Source organism: Lipotes vexillifer, unplaced genomic scaffold (genome assembly GCF_000442215.2).
Source record: "Lipotes vexillifer unplaced genomic scaffold, Lipotes_vexillifer_v1.1 scaffold1079, whole genome shotgun sequence".
NCBI lineage: Eukaryota > Metazoa > Chordata > Mammalia > Artiodactyla > Lipotidae > Lipotes > Lipotes vexillifer.
In genome coordinates, this window is record NW_006772344.1 from 194,556 (window position 1) to 215,371 (window position 20,816).

The 20,816-nt window shown below is 41.3% G+C and overlaps 1 protein-coding gene across 2 annotated transcripts in view; it reads left to right on the top strand.

The window, feature by feature from the left end:
- The window catches only part of FKBP9 (FKBP prolyl isomerase 9), a 50,774-nt gene that overhangs the window by 5,807 nt on the left and 24,151 nt on the right, over nucleotides 1-20,816 (top strand). Inside the window, exons 2-5 of one of the 2 annotated variants that reach the window (XM_007447401.1) lie at nucleotides 8,133-8,278; nucleotides 8,828-9,017; nucleotides 9,284-9,433; nucleotides 16,310-16,317. In XM_007447401.1, coding sequence (XP_007447463.1) covers nucleotides 8,133-8,278; nucleotides 8,828-9,017; nucleotides 9,284-9,433; nucleotides 16,310-16,317 — 494 coding nt within the window. Of the gene's footprint in view, nucleotides 1-8,132; nucleotides 8,279-8,827; nucleotides 9,018-9,283; nucleotides 9,434-12,044; nucleotides 12,061-16,309; nucleotides 16,318-20,816 lie in introns of both variants that reach the window. The other variant, XM_007447402.1, reaches the window with a different exon arrangement.

Genomic DNA, 20,816 nt, shown 5'->3' on the forward strand with positions numbered 1-20,816 from the left:
CCCCCCCCCCACGTGGGTGTTAAATCATGTGTTAAGTGAAAGGGCATTACAGCTCATCCCTTCTGCAGGACTGGATCTCAGAGAGCAGGTGGGCTGGGCAGTACCTCGGACAGTGTCAGGGTGGACCGGAAGGGTTAAGTGGCGGCAGAGAGACTCAGGTCAGGACTTGCTCAGGCAGGAAGCATTTAAATTGTTGATCTGCATGGTAAACCTTTCTACAGAAAAGCCATGTAAAGAAAGAGAAGCTTCCCAGTGCAGTTCTGCTAACTTTAGGAAAAGGTCTTCTTTTATTGGCAGGCCAACATGATGCCCCCTTTGAAGACTTAATGGCACTGCTTTTTAAAAAATATTTATTTACTGATTGATTTTTATTTATTTATTTTTGGCTGCGTTTGATTTTCATTGCTGCGCGCAGGCTTTCTCAAGTTGCGGCAAGCGGGGGCTACTCTTGGTTGCGACGCGCGGGCTTCTCATTTGCGGTGGCTTCTCTTGTGGAGCATGGGCTATAGGCGCATGGGCTTCAGTACTTGTGGCATGCGGGCTCGGTAGTTGTGGCTCGCGGGCTCTAGAGAGCGGGCTTCAATAGTTGTGGCGCACAGGCTTAGTTGCTCTGCGGCATGGGAGATCTTCCCAGACCAGGGATCGAACCCATGTCCCCTGCATTGGCAGGCGGATTCTCAATCGTTGCCTTAATGGCATTGCTTTTAATTTTCATTTGTGGGTCATTGCAAGTAATTATACATTCATATTGATTATTTAAATTGGCTATATTTTGCTGGGCTGAGAACTTGTGTAAAATAAGAATTATTTATAGAGAGCTGACATTTTATCTTGTGCAGTTGCTTAAAAGCAAAAATCCACAAAAGCAATGTAACGATTTTACTTTCCTTTGCAAAACTTTTCTTTTAATGATACTTTAATGCACCAAAGGCTATCCAAGCCAGCTGCTTGCATGTCAGGGTTTGACCCTCTGTGAAGGTGTGAATAGATGCGTTCTCTCCTTTCCTTCCTCTGTACTCCTACTTGCTCCTCTTTTCTCCCTCACCTTTTCTCTCTTCCTCTCATTTTTCCATCTGGGAAGCAGACAGGTAGTCTGCCAGATCATTAATGGCTTGCCTTCCCCCCCTGCCAGGGCTCACTAGCTGCTGGTAGAGGTGGTTGTTTGAGGAAGATACTCTTGGGCAAAGGGTCTGGGAAGTGCAGAGTCACCTTTGGGAGCAAGAGGTGTGGGGAGGGAGGTGGGAGGCAGAAACATCAGACGTGGCCTCCCTCCCTTGAGTTGGGCCCAAGCTCAGCAGTGGAATTCAGCCTGGGGAGTGTGTTGAATCTCACCTGTGTCATCCCAGGGCTAGGCATCCAACTAGGAGGTGAGTTTCTACTTTTGTGCATTTCATGAATGTTCTAGTCTCATTCACCAAGGGCTTTGGCAAGGACCACAGTCCTCAAGTCAAGCACTTACAAGTGCTTGACTTACAAGTCAAGTCCCATGTAAGCCAGCCATCTGACCAACTTAGAGACACCAGAAGGCGGTTCCCATGCCCAGTCAACTGGCTCTTTATTAACTTGCTTCCCTCCTGTTATGAATTCTCAAAATATGGCAGTCTCTTTAATGTTCAAAAGAAATTTATTCAGTCTAATGTACAGCAATGTGAATATAGTTAATAATACTGTATTGTATACTTGACATTTGCTAAGAATGTAATTCTTAAGTGTCCTTACTACAAAAAGGAAAAGAAAATGGTAACTATGTGAGGTGATGGATGTGTTAATTAGCTTCATTGTGACAGTTATTTCACGATGTATCAAAACATCGAGTTATACACCTTAAATATACGCACTTTTTGTTTATTTGTCCATTATACCTATAAAGGTGCAAGGGGGAGTAATGTATTCGGTTATTATTTGTCTAAACTGAATCTAAAATTGGCATTTAGAGCAAGCTGTCTTTTCCTTTCATAGTTGATCAGGACTTCAGCTCTGCTAACCGTAGGGCCATTCTCTCTCCCCTTTGTGATGGCCATTTTAACTTCATTTCTGGCTCTGAGATCAGAAGAATCTCAGCAACAAGTAGTATACATGCATGTCAATTTTTGGCAAAATGTTTTAAAATTAATTTAATTTTTAAAGCAATACAGATGCACAGAGTTTTAAAAACAGTTAAATAATTCCATAAAGCTTAAAATTATAGTTACCAAGCTGCTAAGAGTGGGGAAGGGGCTCCGGGATGAGGTGTAGCTGTTCTGAAATCGGACTTCGATGCTCCAGGTTTCCTTCTGCCCTGCAGCCTCCGCAGTCTCTAGGAAGCACACGGCGTCCACCCTTGACCAGATCCCCTTCTGCATACACCTAGATTCTGTTTCTTCCCTTCTAGGTCAGTTTCTGCCCCTCCGTTCCCTTTCCATCTTCCAAAATGTTGCCATCTCTTGACAGCAAGGGTCTCCGCTCTGGTTTTCTCAGTCCTGTTTTAAAAAAGAGCTTAGGAGCTTGGCTAGGAATGGGCTTTGGGGGCTCTTGAGAAGTGAGTGTGTTCAGTTTGCCATATGTTCTTTTTAAAGTTCATCCTCACTGCAGGTTGAAACCTGCATTTAGAAGTAGAGCCACAGTATTTATGCTTTAAGAATGCAGCCACAGGGGTAGTTACCTATCCTGAGGAATAAGCGCAAGACAGTGTATGCTTGTTTGTAGCAGATGAGTGAGTTGAATATGATGGGTGTTACGTGATGTCTCCTGTCGTAGTGGTCCTTGAGCTGATCAGCTGGAAGAGCATCGTTGGAGGGTGCTGCAGCCACCTCCCATACCCCCCTTGGGGCAGAGGAAGGTAGAGGTGTCAGGGGCAGCAATCAAAGGGTCTACAGCAGTGAATGAGCAGGGGAGAAAAAATAAGCTGGTGGAGAGGAAAGGGGGTGTTGGATGTGCTGGATAATTTCCATTTGCCTTTCTAGGTCCACTCTACCCCTGTTCCACTTGCTTTTTGCTCTGGGAGGTTGACCTATATGGACTACCGGTGCATAGTACGGGTTATATCAGTGACCCTCTTGTAGTCCGGCTTGTGGTTGGGTCCAACCATGGGGCCTCAGCAGGAGATCAGAGGGAGGGAGGAAAGTGTGGTGGAGATATTTGTTCCTCTGGCTCCCTGCCTATAGAGTCATCACATGGGCTGTGTCCCTAGACCAAAGGTCCTAGCTTAGCTTCTGTCAGGTGCTCTGAGCTCCCTCTCTGTTCCTGGATCCTTCAGGTCTGGGTGTGACAACAGCACTCCCTTCCTGTCCCCAGAGGTACTGCATTGTCCCTTAATTGTTTCTCTGCACCCTGCACACAGCCCCTTTATTAAAGTGTCCTGGAGCTGCCTAGTTTGTGCCTATCATCTCTTTCCTGCAGGACCTCGATTGGGACATCTGCAAATCAGCCCAATACTGGGACAGGCTGAATAAAGGCTAATTCCAGCACTTGCAGAAATAATTTTCATGACCAGCTCCTGGCTGGACCCTGTGTATGAATTTGTTCCAGTAGTGCTGATCAGCACAGACTTGCTGAGAACAACTCTATTTTTCCAGATGGTCAGAGTTTTCAGCTGTAGACAAAACTGGCCTTGCTTGTTAGTTTCTCATGTATGTAAACTATACATTTTCTTTCGGAAAGGTGTTTTTTGTTTCTAGCATGTTGCTTAGGCAGTCATCAAATGCATAAATTAATGCTGCGAGGCCATACCAGTTTTTATACATCATCTAGGGAGGACCTGTGCATGGAGGATAAGAGTCAGATAGTCCTGGGTTCTAGCTTTTTTTCTCATTTGGCTAACTTTGTGAGCTTGGGAAATTTTTTCACCTTCCAGGAGCCTGAGTATCAGCACTTACCTTCAGGTGTTGTATGAGGATTAAATGAGATAGCATATAGAAAAGCTTAGGTTACCCCTGTGCCTGACACATAATAAACACTCTGTAAATAGTAGTTATTATTAAAAACTCTCGTTAAATTTGGGTTCTGTGGATGAAAAATATAAAGTTCCGTGCCTGGGAAGTCTTCGAAGCCTGAATTCTGGTCCATAAATCCTCCAGTTTGATGATGGTTCAGGGTGTGGCAAAGCCCCAGGCAAGTGAAACTGAAGAGCTGGCATTCCCCAGGGTGGGTTTCGGTCCCCCGGAGACAGAGGGTGGAGGCTAGAGCCCACTTCGGCACAAAGCTGATTATGTGCTTTTGTCCTCTGGCTTATCAGCCAGAACTTGGACATTTGCTTTCTGTTCACTGACGTTGGAGAAAGGAAGGCTGTGAAATGGACTCTAAAACTAGGAGGAGAAAGGGAAGGAGAGGGCAGGTCTGAGGAAGATGACCTGACAGGTGGTGAGGTGGACTGTGCTGCTCTCCCAAGCTGTTCATTAAGGAAAATGAGGAAAATGTAGAAGTAATTTACCAAGTGAAGGGCAGGTAAGTTCCAACAGCCCTTAACATTTTATTACATAAGTACAGTCGTCTCTCAGTATCCATGGGGGATTGGTTCCAGGACCCCTTTGGATATCAAAATCTTCAGATACTCAAGTCCCTTATATAAAATGGTGTAGTATTTGCATATAACCAAGGCACATTCTCCTGTATACTTTAAATCATCACTAGATTACTTCTGATACCTAATACAATGTAAATGCTATGTAAATAGTTGCCGGTGTTCAGCAAATTCAGGTTTTTGCTTTTTGGAACTATCTGAAATTTGAAAAAACATTTTCAATTTCCAGTTGGTCGAATCCATGAAGTGAAACCTGGGAACATGATTCCATGATCATTTTGAAATTAAGAGAGAATTAGAGAGAAGACAAATCGTCACCTGAAATCTCCTACCCATAGATTACTATTGGTAATATTTTCATGTGTCACCTTGTGGATTTTTCACATGCACCTATATATGTAAATTCAAAGTGGGATTATTTTATATGTAGCTCTGTAACCTACACTTTTCTCTTCATGTGTATGTCCTTCTATGCCAATGAATAGAAATGTTAAAATTTTTTTTTATTGAGGTATAATTGACATATAGTATTATATTAGTTTTAGGTGTACAACATAATGATTTGATATTTGTATATATTGCAGAATGATCACCACAATAAGTGTAGTTAACATCCATCACCATGCATAGTTACAAAAAATTGTTTTCTTGTGATGGTAACTTTTTTTTTTTTGGCTTTGTTGGGTCTTCACTGCTGCATGCGGGCTTTCTCTAGTTGTGGCGAGTGGGGGCTACTCTTCCTTGCGGTTCGCGGGCTTCTCATTGTGGCGGCTTCTCTTGCTGTGGAGGACAGGCTCTAGGCACGTGGGCTTCAGTAGTTGTGGCTCACGGGCTCTAAAGCGCAGGCTCAGTAGTTGTGGCGCATGGGCTTAGTTGCTCTGCAGCATGTGGGATCTTCCCCAGCCAGGTCTCGAACCCGTATCCCCTGCATTGGCAGGTGGATTCTTTTTTCTTTAACATCTTTACTGGAGTATAATTGCTTTACAGTGGTGTGTTAGTTTCTGCTTTATAACAAAGTGAATCAGCTATACATATACATATATCCCCATATCTCTTCCGTCTTGCGTCTCCCTCCCTCCCACCCTTCCTATCCTACCCCTCTAGGTGGTCACAAAGCACCAAGTTGATCTCCCTGTGCTATGTGGCTGCTTCCCACTAGCTATCTATTTTACATTTGGTAGTGTATATATGTCCATGCCACTCTCTCACTTTGTCCCAGCTTACCCTTCCCCCTCCCCGTGTCCTCAAGTCCATTCACTACATCTGCGTCTTTAAGAACCTTTTTTTAAATTATTATTATATTCCATATATGTGTGTTAACATACGGTATTAGTTTTTCTCTTTCTGACTTACTTCACTCTGTATGACAGACTCTAGGTCCATCCACCTCACTACAAGTAACTCAATTTCATTTCTTTTTATGGCTCAGTAATATTCCATTGTATATATGTGCCACATCTTTTTTATCCATTCATCTGTTGATGGACACTTAGGTTGCTTCCATGTCCTGGCTATTGTAAACAGAGCTGCAATAAACATTGTGGTACACGACTCTTTTTGAATCATGGTTTTCTCAGGGTATATGCCCAGTAGTGGGATTGCTGGGTCATATGGTAGTTCTAATTTTAGTTTTTTAAGGAACCTCCATACTGTTCTCCATAGTGGCTGTATCAATTAGGCAGGTGGATTCTTAACCACTGTGCCACCAGGGAGATCCCAATGATAACTTAAGATTTACTTTCTTGGCAACTTTGAATATGCAACACAATATTATTATTATTTATAATTAATTAATTAATTAATTTGCAGTACGCAGGCCTCTCACTTTTGTGGCCTCTCCCGTTGTGGAGCACAGGCTCTGGACGCGCAGGCTCAGCGGCCATGGCTCACGGGTCTGGCCGCTCCTCGGCATGTGGGATCTTGCCGGACTGGGGCACGAACTCGTGTCCCCTGCATTGGCAGGCGGACTCTCAACCACTGCGCCACCAGGGAAGCCCTAATTTATTTATTTTTATCTTTGGCTGTGTTGGGTCTTCGTTGCTGTGCGCAAGCTTTCTCTAGTTGCAGTGAGCGGGGACTACTCTTCCTTGCAGTGTGCAGGCTTCTCATCGTGGTGGCTTCTCTTGTTGCAGAGCACGGGCTCTAGGCACACGGGCTTCAGTAGTTGTGGCTCGCGGGCTCTAGAGCGCAGGCTCAGTAGTTGTGGCGCACGGGCTTAGTTGCTCTGCAGCATGTGGGATCTTCCTGGACCAGGGCTTGAACCTGTGTCCCCTGCATTGGCAGGCGGATTCTTAACCACTGTGCCACCAGGGGAGCCCTGCAACACAATATTATTAACTATAGTCACCATTAACTATATTCACTATACAGTATTATTAACTATAGTCATGTATAGTAATGCTATACATTACATCCCTATAGCAGAAATCTGTTATTTTTAAATGGCCATAGAGCATTTTATTACATGTCCTTGCCTTATATGCAATCAGTGCCATACTCTTGAACTTGTAAGTTATTTCCAGTGTTTAGTTATTATAAACCAAGCTCTGTAGTCATTTTCTTAAACACAGAGTCTAAAACTCTGTAGGTGTCTCTGCCAGTATGTAAGGTACTTGTAGGCAAAGTCCATGCCTTGGACTTTTTTATATCCCCCAAAGCCCCTAGCATAGTATCCTAATTGGCACCCCCTTGTTGTTGCTAAGTTTGACATGGAAGAGGATGAGAGCTTGGATCATAGCCATGATTCCATTATTTATTTTCCTACTTAAGGCCATCACCAGTCAGCCTTTAAAACACATGTATTAGTGATTTCAAGACTACGTCAGACTTTCTATCACCTGCAATAATTATGTATAGTAATATTGGCATAACCCTTAGGTTTTCAGAGTACTTTTCACATTGTTATATGGTACGGATCTTGTGATGGCTATTATCATCACTCACATTTTGCAGTGGAGGAAACTGAGATTAAGAGAGTTTAAGCGCACTTCCTCCTACACCACGCTGCCTCTTTGTTTAACTTACTGACTTAAAAGAAAAAAAAGAAAATTAGTGTTAATTTCACATGAGTATCTGTGATATTGCTGTTAGGTACCAATCACATAGAAATGGAGTAAACGATTTTTTTTTTTAATGGAAGAATTGGTAGATATTTCACAACAAACAACATATATTTTTTTCTAGAGAGAGTTATGCTGATGCTTATCTGACTAGATTTGCTGGCAATATTCAAGGTAATTAAAAAATTCCAACCCTTCAAGTACTGTCCAATGAAGATATTTCCTGCATCAGTAACTCCTCTGTGGGCTTTTTTTTTTTTTGCTGTACGTGGGCCTTTCACTGTTGTGGCCTCTCCTGTGGCGGAGCACAGGCTCCGGACGCGCAAGCCCAGCGGCCATGGCTCATGGGCCCAGCCGCTCCACGGCATGTGGGATCTTCCCGGACGCACGAACCCGTGTCCGCTGCATCGGCAGGGGGACTCTCAACCACTGCGCCACCAGGGAAGCCCTTTCTGTGGGCTTTTTACTGTGCAGTGACCTCACTCTGTCCATGGGTACGTTTTTACAGGTTAGTTTCATTAAGGGAAGGATTATTCATACTTTTCCTTCTCTCTCCCTACCTTTTGGGTCTTCAGCTATGACAGAGACTCCACTTTCAACGTGTTTGTGGGAAAAGGACAACTGATTGCAGGAATGGACCAAGCTCTGGTCGGGATGTGTGTAAATGAGAGGCGTTTTGTGAAGATCCCCTCAAAGCTGGCCTACGGAAGTGAAGGAGTTTGTAAGTGTTTGTTCTGTGCTTGTAAACACATCTGCCGAAACCACCAGAACATTTGCAGGCTCTTCAGTCAGGCAGACTAGAGTCTCTGGAAGCTTCGGGTAGGGGAAAATGAGAAGCTGTGAGCACACACACACAGCTAAAATTTCATCTTAAAAATTTATTTATTCTAGATATGAAAGAAGTGTTATTAACACAGGTGTACTGAATGTTATCCTTGCTGAGAGGAAATTTTTGTGTTTTTCCTCTTTTCTTTAAATTTCATTTGGAGGGAGTTCCCTGGTGGCCTAGTGGTTAGGATCCTGGGCTTTCCATTCCATGGCCTGGGTTCAATCCCTGGTCAGGGGACTGAGATCCTGTAAGCCACAGGGTGTGGCCAAAAAAATTTTTTTTTCATTTGGAAAAAATAAGGAGGGAACGTGGCTCATTTTGGAATTGTATGTGACCTCTCGAGCCCTTTTGGCTTCCATTCACCTTGGCAGCATCCTAGGTGTTTATTTGTCTGGCCCAAAAGGCAGCAGCTTCTCAGTGTGAGCTCTCTTTATTTTCTAGCTGGTGTGATTCCCCCAGATTCAGTGCTTCATTTTGATGTACTTCTGATGGATATTTGGAATTCAGAAGATCAGGTTCAGATTCACACTTACTTCAAGCCCCCCAGTTGCCCTCGGACCATCCAGGTGTCTGATTTTGTTAGGTACCACTACAATGGAACGTTCTTGGATGGGACACTGTTTGATTCGAGGTAAGTCCCGCCATTCATGGTAGTATCATTGAAATGCCCCTTAGTTCTTTCTCTCTCATCTGCTTTTTTATGCCCATGGAGAAATCAGAAAAGGGATTCATTCCCAACTGCTCTGTGATTGGGAACAAAGATATATACATGCTTTTTCTCCAGGGATGGGTATGAGTTCATTGGTAGCTGAGTTTTGGGTAACAAAAACATTTTGAAGGATGAATTGGAAATGCCCTCATGGTATGGAACTTTTCCCCTTTCTCATTGGTTTTCAGTCACAATCGCATGAAAACATATGACACATATGTGGGAATTGGCTGGCTGATTCCTGGAATGGACAAAGGGCTGTTGGGGATGTGTGTGGGAGAAAAGCGCATCATCACCATACCTCCTTTTCTGGCCTATGGAGAAGATGGAGATGGTAAGTCCTTCTCATTCTTTGAGCCACTCTCATGTGTCTTTATTTCTTTTGCAGTGGTTAATTTAACTTACCGTGTGAAACCCACCAGAGTTTTTTGTCTAGACTTGCAGTGTCCAATATGGTAGCCACTAGCTACATATAGCTATTTACATTTACATTAGGTTAAATAAAACTTTAAATACTGTACCTTGGTCACATTGCCACAGTTCATGTACTTAAGAGCTGCTTGTTGCCAAGGGCTGCTATACTGGACAGGGCAGATACAGAGCATTTCCATCACTGCAGAAAGTTCTATTTGGACGGTGCTAGTCTAGATCATTTGCTGTCTGATGAGCAAGTTGCAGAAATCTCCACCTATTAATGGTCATTGTTCTTTTTCTTCCCATCTAGCACTATTTTATTTTATTTTATTAAAAAAAGTTTTATTTGAGTATAGTTACTTTATAATGTTGTGTTAGTTTCTACTGTACAGTAAAGTGAATCAGCTATGCGTATACATATATCCCCTCTTTTTTGGATTTCCTTCCCATTTAGGTCACCACAGAGTATTGAGTAGAGTTCCCTGTGCTATACAGTAGGTTCTCATTAGTTATCTATTTTATACATAGTATCAATAGTGTATATATGTCAATCCCTATCTCCCAATTCATCCCACCCTCATTGTTGTTCTTAAGTAAGACATCTCGGGACTTCCCTGGTGGTCCAGTGGTTAAGACTCCATGCTTCCAGGGCAGGGATGTGGGTTCCATCCCTGGTTGGGGAACTAAGATCCCACAAGCCGTGTGGCCAAAAAAAAAAAGAAAAGAAAGGGAAAAAAAAAGAAAATGTGCTGCTACTTAAGAAGTTTATTGACAGCGATACCCGACTTCTTATAACCCCCTAATATAATGTTTTCCAAGCTATGTTTTCTGAGAGTTCTATGTCTACAGAGCAGGAGGAGAGGGCCTTCTTTCCTTTTGACCTCCACTTTTATTACTGGGAATCTGCAGACAGTTTCTTTAAAAACCTGCTAAAAGAAAAATAAAGCTTGAAAATAACTGCCGCAAATATATCTTAATTCTCCCCTCCCCAAGATATGTTATTATTCTTATCACTACTCAAACTCTCTCACCCTTGGCTAATGGAAGTTCATTCTCCTTGTCTCCCAAATCCTCTTATCATCATCCACATGCATATGAGGTACAAAATAAAGCTAGATGCCTAGCCCGATGTGAGGAATGTTATTTATTTATTTAATTTATTATTATTATTTATTGTTATTATTAAATTGTATAAGTATTGTTTATTTATTATTTATTTATTTAAAATAAATAATATTTATTTATTTAAAATAAATAATAAATAATTTAAATATTTTAAATAAATAGTTTTTATTTAAAATAGTTATTTTTAAATGCTTTATACTTTGACACTGTGCTCAGCTATCCAGGTATAAATTTAGACAGGTGAATTGTACAGTATGGGAATTATATCTCAATAAAGTTGTTATTAAAAAAAGCAAATATTCAGGTAGTATATAAAAATGCTAGAAAAATTTAAACCCTGGGGTTACCATAAGGCTTTCTGTTTTCTATTAAATTAAAAGATACAGAAAAGTAAAAAAGATTAATATTCTATCACACACCCTCCCACACCCACACCTGCATTTCAGGGATTAACCACACCTGGCGATCCAGAGGCTGACTCAGCAGCCTGCTTTCAGCAGATTTCACCATTCCTCTGAGGGGAAGGAGACAGAGGGGTGGGCTCTGCCAAAGAGCCAGTTGAAGGAGCACAGTCTTGGCATGCCCTGTGGTTCACTTGTCTAGGCCTTCTCCTTTGCATGACATAACAAATGGCAAGTAAGAGTGTTGAGGTAAGTGGTTTGTCAGGTAACTAACTTCCTTCTATCCCAGAGTCCTGGATTTAGAGTTACTTATTGGTTGATGTTGATCTCTGCAGGAAGAGCTAGTGCCCAATAATCTCTTCATGTGGATTATCGTGTTGCACATATTCAATAAATGCTCACTGTTAGGAATATCCATGAGAAGCAATACCATCCTGAAGTGAAACAGAAAGGATTGGAGGACTATTTATGTTTTGGATTGTGGGTGCCGTTTTTCCCCTCATCTCAGCTAACTTTAGTTTTACTTATATCTTGTTTTGGATGCACTTAAAGGATTGAATTTTTGCCTCTTTAAAAATTGGGGAACTTCCCTGGTGGCACAGTGGTTAAGAATCTGCCCGCCAGTGCAGGGGACACAGGTTCGAGCCCTGGTCCAGGAAGATCCCACATACCACAGAGCAGCTAAGACCGTGCGCCACAACTACTGAGCCTGCGCTCTAGAGCCTGCGAGCCACAGCTACTGAGCCCGTGTGCCACAACTACTGAAGCCCACATGCCTAGAGCCCATGCTGTGCAACAAGAGAAGCCACTGCAATGAGAAGCCCATGCACTGCAACGAAGAGTAGCCCCCACTCGCTGCAACTAGAGAAAGCCTGCACAGAGCAACAAAGACCCAAAGAGCCAGAAATAAATAAAATAAAATAAATAAATTTATTAAAAACAAAGTTGGTTGTGAGGGACTCTGGTAGAGCTCACACCAAGGAGTACTTCCCAGAACTACTGCTGCCAGTGTCCTTGTCCCCACAGTAAGCCACAGCCACCCCCTGCCTCTGCAGGAGACCCTCCAACACTAATAGGGACTCAGATTGATCTCTGAGATGACCCCAGAACTTTAGCAAGACTGAATGATATGAAGGAAAAAACCTAAGTGTGGTAAAAGGACAGAAACTAGAAAAAGAGCCATGTGGCTGACAGGGTCTTGGTGCTCCAGCCGGGTGTCAGGCCTGAGCCGCTGAGGTGGGAAAGCCTAATTCAGGACACTGGATTACCAGAGACCTCCAGGCCCCCATGTAATATCAATCGGCAACAGCTCTCCCAGAGATCTCCATCTCAACGCTAAGACCCAGCTCCACTCAATGACCAGCAACCTCCAGTGCTGGACACCCCATGCCAAACAACTAGAAAGACAGGAACACAACCCCACCCATTAGCAGAGAGGCTGCCTAAAATCATAATAAGTTCACAGACACCCCAAAACACACCACCGGATGTGGTCCTGCCTACCAGAAAGACAAGATCCAGCCTTATGCACCAGAACACAGGCACCAGTCCCCTCCATCAGGAAGCCTCACAACTCAGTGAATCAACCTCACCCACTAGGGACAGCCACCAAAAACAATAGGAACTACAAACCAGCAGCCTGCGAAAAGGAGACCCCAAACACAGTAAGTCAAGCAAAATGAGAAGACAGAAAAATACGCAGCAGATGAAGGAGCAAAGTAAAAACCCATTAGACCAAACAAATGAAGAGGAAATAGGCAGTCTACCTGAAAAAGAATTCCGAGTAATGATAGTAAAGATGATCCAAAATCTTGGAAATAGAATGGAGAAAATACAAGAAACATTTAACAAAGACCTAGAAGAACTAAAGAGCAAACAAACAATGATGAACAACACAATAAATGAAATTAAAAATTCTCTAGAGGGAATCAATAGCAGAATAACTGAGGAAGAAGAATGGATAAGTGACCTGGAAGATAAAATAGTGGAAATAACTACTGCAGAGCAGAATAGAGAAAAAAGAATGAAAAGAATTGAGGACAGTCTCAGAGACCTCTGGGACAACATTAAGCACACAAACACTTGAATTATAGGGGTCCGAGAAGAAGAAGAGAAAAAGAAAGGGACTGAGAAAATATTTGAAGAGATTATAGTTGAAAACTTCCCTAACATGGGAAAGGAAATAGCGCATCAACTCCAGGAAGCGCAGAGAGTCCCATACAGGATAAATCCAAGGAGAAACACGCCAAGACACATACTAATCAAACTATCAAACATTAAATACAAAGAAAAAATATTAAAAGCAGCAAGGGAAAAGCAACAAATAACATACAAGGGAATCCCCATAAGGTTAACAGCTGATCTTTCAGCAGAAACTCTGCAAGCCAGAAGGGAGTGGCAGGACATATTTAAAGTGATGAAAGGGAAGAACCTACAACCAAGATTACTCTACCCAGCAAGGATCTCATTCAGATTCGACGGAAAAATTAAAACCCTTACAGACAAGCAAAAGTTAAGAGTATTCAGCACCACCAAACCAACTTTACAAAAAATGCTAAAGGAACTTCTCTAGGCAGGAAACACAAGAGAAGGAAAAGACCTACAAAAACAAACCCAAAACAATTAAGAAAACGGTAATGGGAACATACATATCAATAATTACCTTAAATGTAAATGGATTAAATGCTCCCATCAAAAGACACAGGCTGGCTGAATGGATACAAAAACAAGACCTGTATATATGCTGTCTACAAGAGACCCACTTCAGACCTAGGGACACATACAGACTGAAAGTGAGGGGATGGAAAAAGATATTCCATGCAAATGGAAATCAAAAGAAAGCTGGAGGAGCAATTCTCATATCAGATAAAATAGACTTTAAAATAAAGACTATTACAAGAGACAGAGAATGACACTACATAATGATCAAGGGATCAATCCAAGAAGAAGATATAACAATTGTAAATATTTATGCACCCAGCATAGGAGCACCTCAATATATAAGGCAAATGCTAACAGCCATTAAAGGGGAAATCGTCAGTAGCACAATAATAGTAGGGGAGTTTAACACCCCACTTTCACCAAATGAAAATAAATAAGGAAACACAAGCTTTAAATGACCCATTAAACAAGATGGACTTAATTGATATTTATAGGACATTCCATCCAAAAACAACAGAATACACTTTCTTCTCAGTGCTCGTGGAACATTCTCCAGGATAGATCATATCTGGGGTCATAAATCAAGCCTTGGTAAATTTAAGAAAATTGAAATTGTATCAAGTATCTTTTCCGACCACAACACTATGAGACTAGATATCAGTTACAAGAAAAAAACTGTAAGAAATACAAACACATGGAGGCTAAACAACACGCTACTAAATAACCAAGAAATCACTGAAGAAATCAAAGAGGAAATCAAAAAACACGTAGAAACAAATGACAATGAAAACATGACAACCCAAACCTATGAGATGCAGCAAAAGCAGTTCTAAGAGGGAAGTTTATAGCAATACAATCCTACCACAAGAAGCAAGAAACATCTCAAAAAAACAACCTAACCTTACACCGAAAGCAATTAGAGAAAGAAGAACACAAAAAAACCCCCAAATTTAGCAGAAGGAAATAAATCATAAAGATCAGATCAGAAATAAAGGAAAAAGAAGGAAACGATAGCAAAGACCAATAAAACTAAAAGCTAGCTCTTTGGGGCTTCCCTGGTGGCGCAGTGGTTGAGAATCTGCCTGCTAATGCAGGGGACACGGGTTCGAGCCCTGGTCTGGGAGGATCCCACATGCCGTGGAGCAACTAGTCCCGTGAGCCACAACTACTGAGCCTGCGCCTCTGGAGCCTGTGCTCTGCAACAAGAGAGGCCGCGATAGTGAGAGGCCTGCGCACCGCAATGAAGAGTGGCCCCCACTTGCCACAACTAGAGAAAGCCCTCGCACAGAAACGAAGACCCAGCACAGCCAAAATAAATTAAAAAAATAATTAAAAAAAAAAAAGCTAGTTCTTTGAGAAGATAAACAAAACTGATAAACCATTAGCCAGACTCATCAAGAAAAAAAGGGAGAAGACTCAAATCAATAGAATCAGAAATGAAAAAGGAGAAGTAACAACTGACACTGCAGAAATACAAAAAATCATGAGGGATTACTACAAGCAACTCTATGCCAATAAAATGGACAATCTGGAAGAAATGGACAAATTCTTAGAAAAGCACAATCTTCCGAGACTGAACCAGGAAGAAATAGAAAATATAAACAGACAAATCACAAGCACTGAAATTGAGACTCTGATTAAAAATCTTCCAACAAACAAAAACCCAGGACCAGATGGCTTCACAGGCTTCACAGAGCTCTCAAACTCTTCCAAAATATAGCAGAGGGAGGAACACTCCCAAACTCATTCCACCATCACCATGATACTGAAACCAGACAAAGATGTCACAAAAAAAGAAAACTACAGGCCAATATCACTGATGAACATAGATGCAAAAATTCTGAACAAAATACTAGCAAACAGGATCCAGCAGCTCATTAAAAGGGTCATACACCATGATCAAGTAGGGTTTATCCCAGGAATGCAAGGACCCTTCAATATATGGAAATCAATCAATGTGATACACCATATTAACAAATTGAAGGATAAAAACCATATGATCATCTCAATAGATGCAGAAAAAACTTTCCACAAAATTCAACACCCATTTATGATAAAAACCCTCCAGAAAGTAGGCATAGAGGGAACTTATCTCAACATAATAAAGGCCATATATGACAAACCTACAGCCAGCATCGTTCTCAGTGGTGAAAAACTGAAATCATTTCCACTGAGATCAGGAAAAAGACAAGATTGCCCATTCTCACCACTATCATTCAACGTAGTTTTGGAAGTTTTAGCCACAGCAAGCAGAGAAAATAAAAGAAATAAAAGGAATCCAAATTGGAAAGCAAGAAGTAAAGCTGTCACTGTTTGCAGATAACATGATACTATACATAGGAAATCCCAAAGATGCTACCAGAAAACTACTAGAGCTAATCAATGAATTTGGTAAAGTAGCAGGATACAAAATTAATGCACAGAAATCTCTTGAATTCCTATACACTAATGATGAAAAGTCTGAAAGAGAAATTAAGGAAACACTCCCATTTACCATTGCAACAAAAAGAATAAAATACCTAGGAATAAACCTACCTAAGGAGAAAAAAACCTATATGCAGAAAAGTGTAAGACACTGATGAAAGAAATTAAAGATTATACAAACAGATGGAGAGATATACCATGTTCTTAGATTGGAAGAATCAACATTGTGAAAATGACTATACTCCCCAAAGCTATCTACAGATTCAATGCAATCCTTATCAAACTACCAGTGGCATTTTTCACAGAAGTAGAACAAAAAATTTCACAATTTGTATGGAAACACAAAAGACCTCGAATAGCCAAAGCCATCTTGTGAAAGAAAAACAGAGCTGGAGGAATCAGGCTCCCAGACTTCAGACTGTACTACAAATCTACAGTAATCAAGACAGGATGGTACTGGCACAAACACAGAAATATAGATCAATGGAACAGGATAGAAAGCCCAGAGATAAACCCATGCACATATGGTCACCTTATTTTTGATAAAGTAGGCAAGAATATCCAATGGAGAAAAGACAGGCTCTTCAATACATGGTGCTGGGAAAACTGGACAGCTGCATGTAAAAGAATGAAATTAGAACACTCCCTAACACTATACACAAAAATAAACTGAAAATGGATTAAAACTTAAATGTAAGGCCAGACACTATAAAAATGTTAGAGGAAAACATAGGCAGAACACTCTATGACATAAATCACAGCAAGATCCTTTTTGATCCACCTCCCAGAGAAATGGAAATAAAAACAAAAATAAACAAATGGGACCTAATGAAACTTAAAAGCTTTTGCACGCCAAAAGAAACCATTAACAAAATGAAAACACAACCTGCAGAATGGGAGTAAGTATTTGCAAACGAAGCAACTGACAAAGGATTAATCTCCAAAATATACAAGCAGCTCATGGAGCTCAATATCAAAAAAACAAATAACCCAATCCAAAAATGGGCAGAAGACCTAAATAAACATTTCTCCAAAGAAGATATACAGATTGCCAACAAACACATGAAAGGATGCTCAACATTGCTAATCATTAGAGAAATGCAAATCAAAACTACAATGAGGCATCACCTCACACCGGTCAGAATGTCCTTCATCAAAAAATCTACAAACAATAAATGCTGCAGAGGGTGTGGAGAAAAGGGAGTCCTGTTGCACTGTTGGTGGGAATGTAAATTGATACAGCCACTATGGAGAACAGTATGGAGGTTCCTTAAAAAACTAAAAATAGAACTACCATATGACCCAGCAATCCCACTACTGGGCATATACCCTGAGAAAAGCATAATTCAAAAAGAGTCATGTAGCACAATGTTCATTACAGCACTATTTACAATAGCCAGGAAATGGAACCAACCTAATTGTCCATCGACAGATGAATGGATAAAGAATATGTGGCTCGTATATACAATGGAATATTACTCAGCCATAAAAAGAAACAAAATTGAGTTATTTGTAGTGAGGTGGATGGACCTAGAGTCTGTCCTAGAGTGAAATAAGTTAGAAAGAGAAAAACTAATACTGTATGCTTACACATATATATGGAATCTAAAACAAAAAATGGTTCTGAAGAACCTAGGGGCAGGACAGGAATAAAGACTCAGATGTAGAGAATGGGCTTGAGGATACATGGAGGGGGAAGGGTAAGCTGGGACGAAGAGAGAGTGGCATGGACATATATACACTACCAAATGTAAAATAGATAGCTAGTGGGAAGCAGCTGCACAGCACAGAGAGATCAGCTTGGTGCTTTGTGACCACCTAGAGGGGTGGGATATGGAGGGTGGGAGGGAGATGCAAGGGGGAGGGGATATGGGGATATATGTATGCATATGGCTGATTCACTTTGTTATACAGCAGAAACTAACACAACATTGTAAAGCAATTATACTCCAATGAAGATTTAAAAAAAAAATTGGTTGTGAGTTCCCAGACATAGGGAACAGACTTGTGGGTGCCAAGGGGGAAGTGGGGTGGTAGAGGTATGGATTGGGAGTTTGGGATTAGCAGATACAAACTATTGTGTATGGAATGGAGGGACAACAGGGTTTTACAGTGTAGCACAGGGAACTATAGTCAATGTCCTGTAATAAACCATAATGGAAAAGAATATGAAAAAGAATATATATACGTTTGTATATGGTGTTAGGTAGTGTTCTAATTTCATTCTTTTACATGTAGCTGTCCAGTTTTCCCAGCACCATGTATTGAAGAGCCTGTCTTTTCTCCATTGTATATTCTTGCCTCCTTTGTTGTAAATTAGGTGACCATATATGCGTGGGTTTATCTCTGGGCATTCTATTCTGTACCATTGATCTGTATTTCTGTTTTTGTACCAGTACCATACTGTCTTGATTACTGTAGCTTTGTGGTATAGTGTGAGGTCAGGGAACCTGATTCCTCCAGCTCCATTTTTCTTTCTCAAGATCACTTTGGCCATTCAGGGTCTTTTGTGTTTCCATACAAATTGTAAAATTTTTTGTTCTAATTCTGTGGAGAATGCCACTGGTAGTTTGATAGGGATTACATTGAATCTGTAGATTGCTTTGGGTAGTATAGTCATTTTCACAATATTGATTCTTCCAATCCAAGAACATGGTATATTTCTCCATCTGTTTGTCATCTTTGATTTCTCAAAATGGGAGAAAATACTTGCAAATGAAACAACAGACAAAATATATATATATTTTTAAATAAATTTATTTATTTATTTATTTTGGCTGCGTTGGGTCTCTGTTGCTGTGCGGGGGCCTTCTCTGGTTGTGGCGAGCAGGGGCCACTTCACTGCAGTGCGCAGGCCTCTCATTGCCATGGCCTCTCTTGTTACGGAGCACGGGCTCCAGGCACACGGGCTTCAGTAGTTGCAGCACATGGGCTCAGTAGTTATGGCTTGCAGGCTCCAGAGCACAGGCTCAGTAGTTGTGGCGCACGGGCTTAGTTGCTCCGCGGCATTTGGGATCCTCCCGGACCAGGGCTCGAACCGTGTCCCTTGCATTGGCAGGTGGACTCTCAACCACTGCACCACCAGGGAAGCCCCAGACAAAATATTAATCTCTGAAATATACAAACAGCTCACGGAGCTCAATATCAAAAAAACAAACAATCCAATTAAAAAATGGGCAGAACACCTAAGTTGACGTTTCATGAAGGAGGGCATACAGATGCCCAAGGGGCACATGAAAAGGTGCTCAACATCACTAATTATTAGAGAAATGCAAATCAAAACTACAATGAGGTATCACCTCACGCTGGTCAGAATGGCCATTATCAAAAAATCTAGAAACAATAAATGCTGGAAAGGGTGTGGTGAAAAGGGAGTCCTGTTGCACTGTTGGTGGGAATGTAAATTGAAACAACCACTATGGAAAACAGTATGAAGGTTCCTTAAAAAACTAAAAATAGAGCTACCATACGACCCAGCAATCCCACTGTGGGCATATACCCTGAGAAAACCATAATTCAAAAAGACATGTACCACAATGTTCACTGAAGCACTATTTACAATAGCCAGGAAATGGTACCAACCTAAGTGTCCATCGACAGATGAATGGATAAAGAAGATGTGGCACATATATACAATGGAATATTACTCAGCCATAAAAAGAAACAAAATTGAGTTATTTGTAGTGAGGTGGATGGACCTAGAGTCTGTCATACAGAGTGAAGTAAGTCAGAAAGAGAAAAATACCATATGCTAGTGCATATATATGGAATCTAAAAAAAAAAAAAAGGTACTGATAAACCTAGTTGCAGGGCAGGAATAAAGACGTAGACATAGAGAATGGACACGGGGTGGGAGGGGGAAGCTGGGGCGAAGTGAGAGTAGCATCGACATATATACACTACTGAATGTAAAATAGCTAGTGGGAAGCAGCCGCATAGCACAGGGAGATCAGCTTGGTGCTTTGAGATGACCTAGAGGGGTGGGATAGGAAGGGTGGGAGGGAGGCTTGGGAGGGAGGGGATATGGGGATATATGTATTCATATGGCTGATTCACTTTGTTATACAGCAGAAACTAACACAACATTGTAAAGCAATTATACTCCAATAACGATCTATTAAAAAAAAGAATATATATATATGTGTAAGGTAATCACTTTGCTGTACAGGAGAAATTAACACAACATTGTAAAACAACTGTACTCAATAAAATAAATTTTAAAATAATTGTCTGTGAGTTCCAAAGAACAAGTCTATGTAGTGTTCTCCAGAACCAGATCCAAGCTTTGGAATGTCTGTGATTTGCATCTGTATACAAACAAACCCACAGAGGTATGTATTTGAGTTTGCATGTGGGTATATAACCACTCACATAGAGCCTTGATTTGCAAGCACAAGCATAGAAAATGTGGTCACAGTATTCTCCATGTCATTATTATCGGTTTGCTCCTTTTTCTGAGGAAGTCAGGCTTCAAATTATACCTGCCAGCCCTCAGTTGGACACCACGTGAGACAGCACAGTTAGACACCATGGGGGACCACCCAAGATGTGGAAGAACATTTGTTTCCTTGGCTGGGAAACTTCAAGGAATGTGTAACACCAACGTAGTGGGTGTTGAATTGTAGTTAGAGTATTGATACTTCCTAAATCTTGTGTCCTGATCTCATCATCTTCCTTCATTCCACTCTAGGGAAAG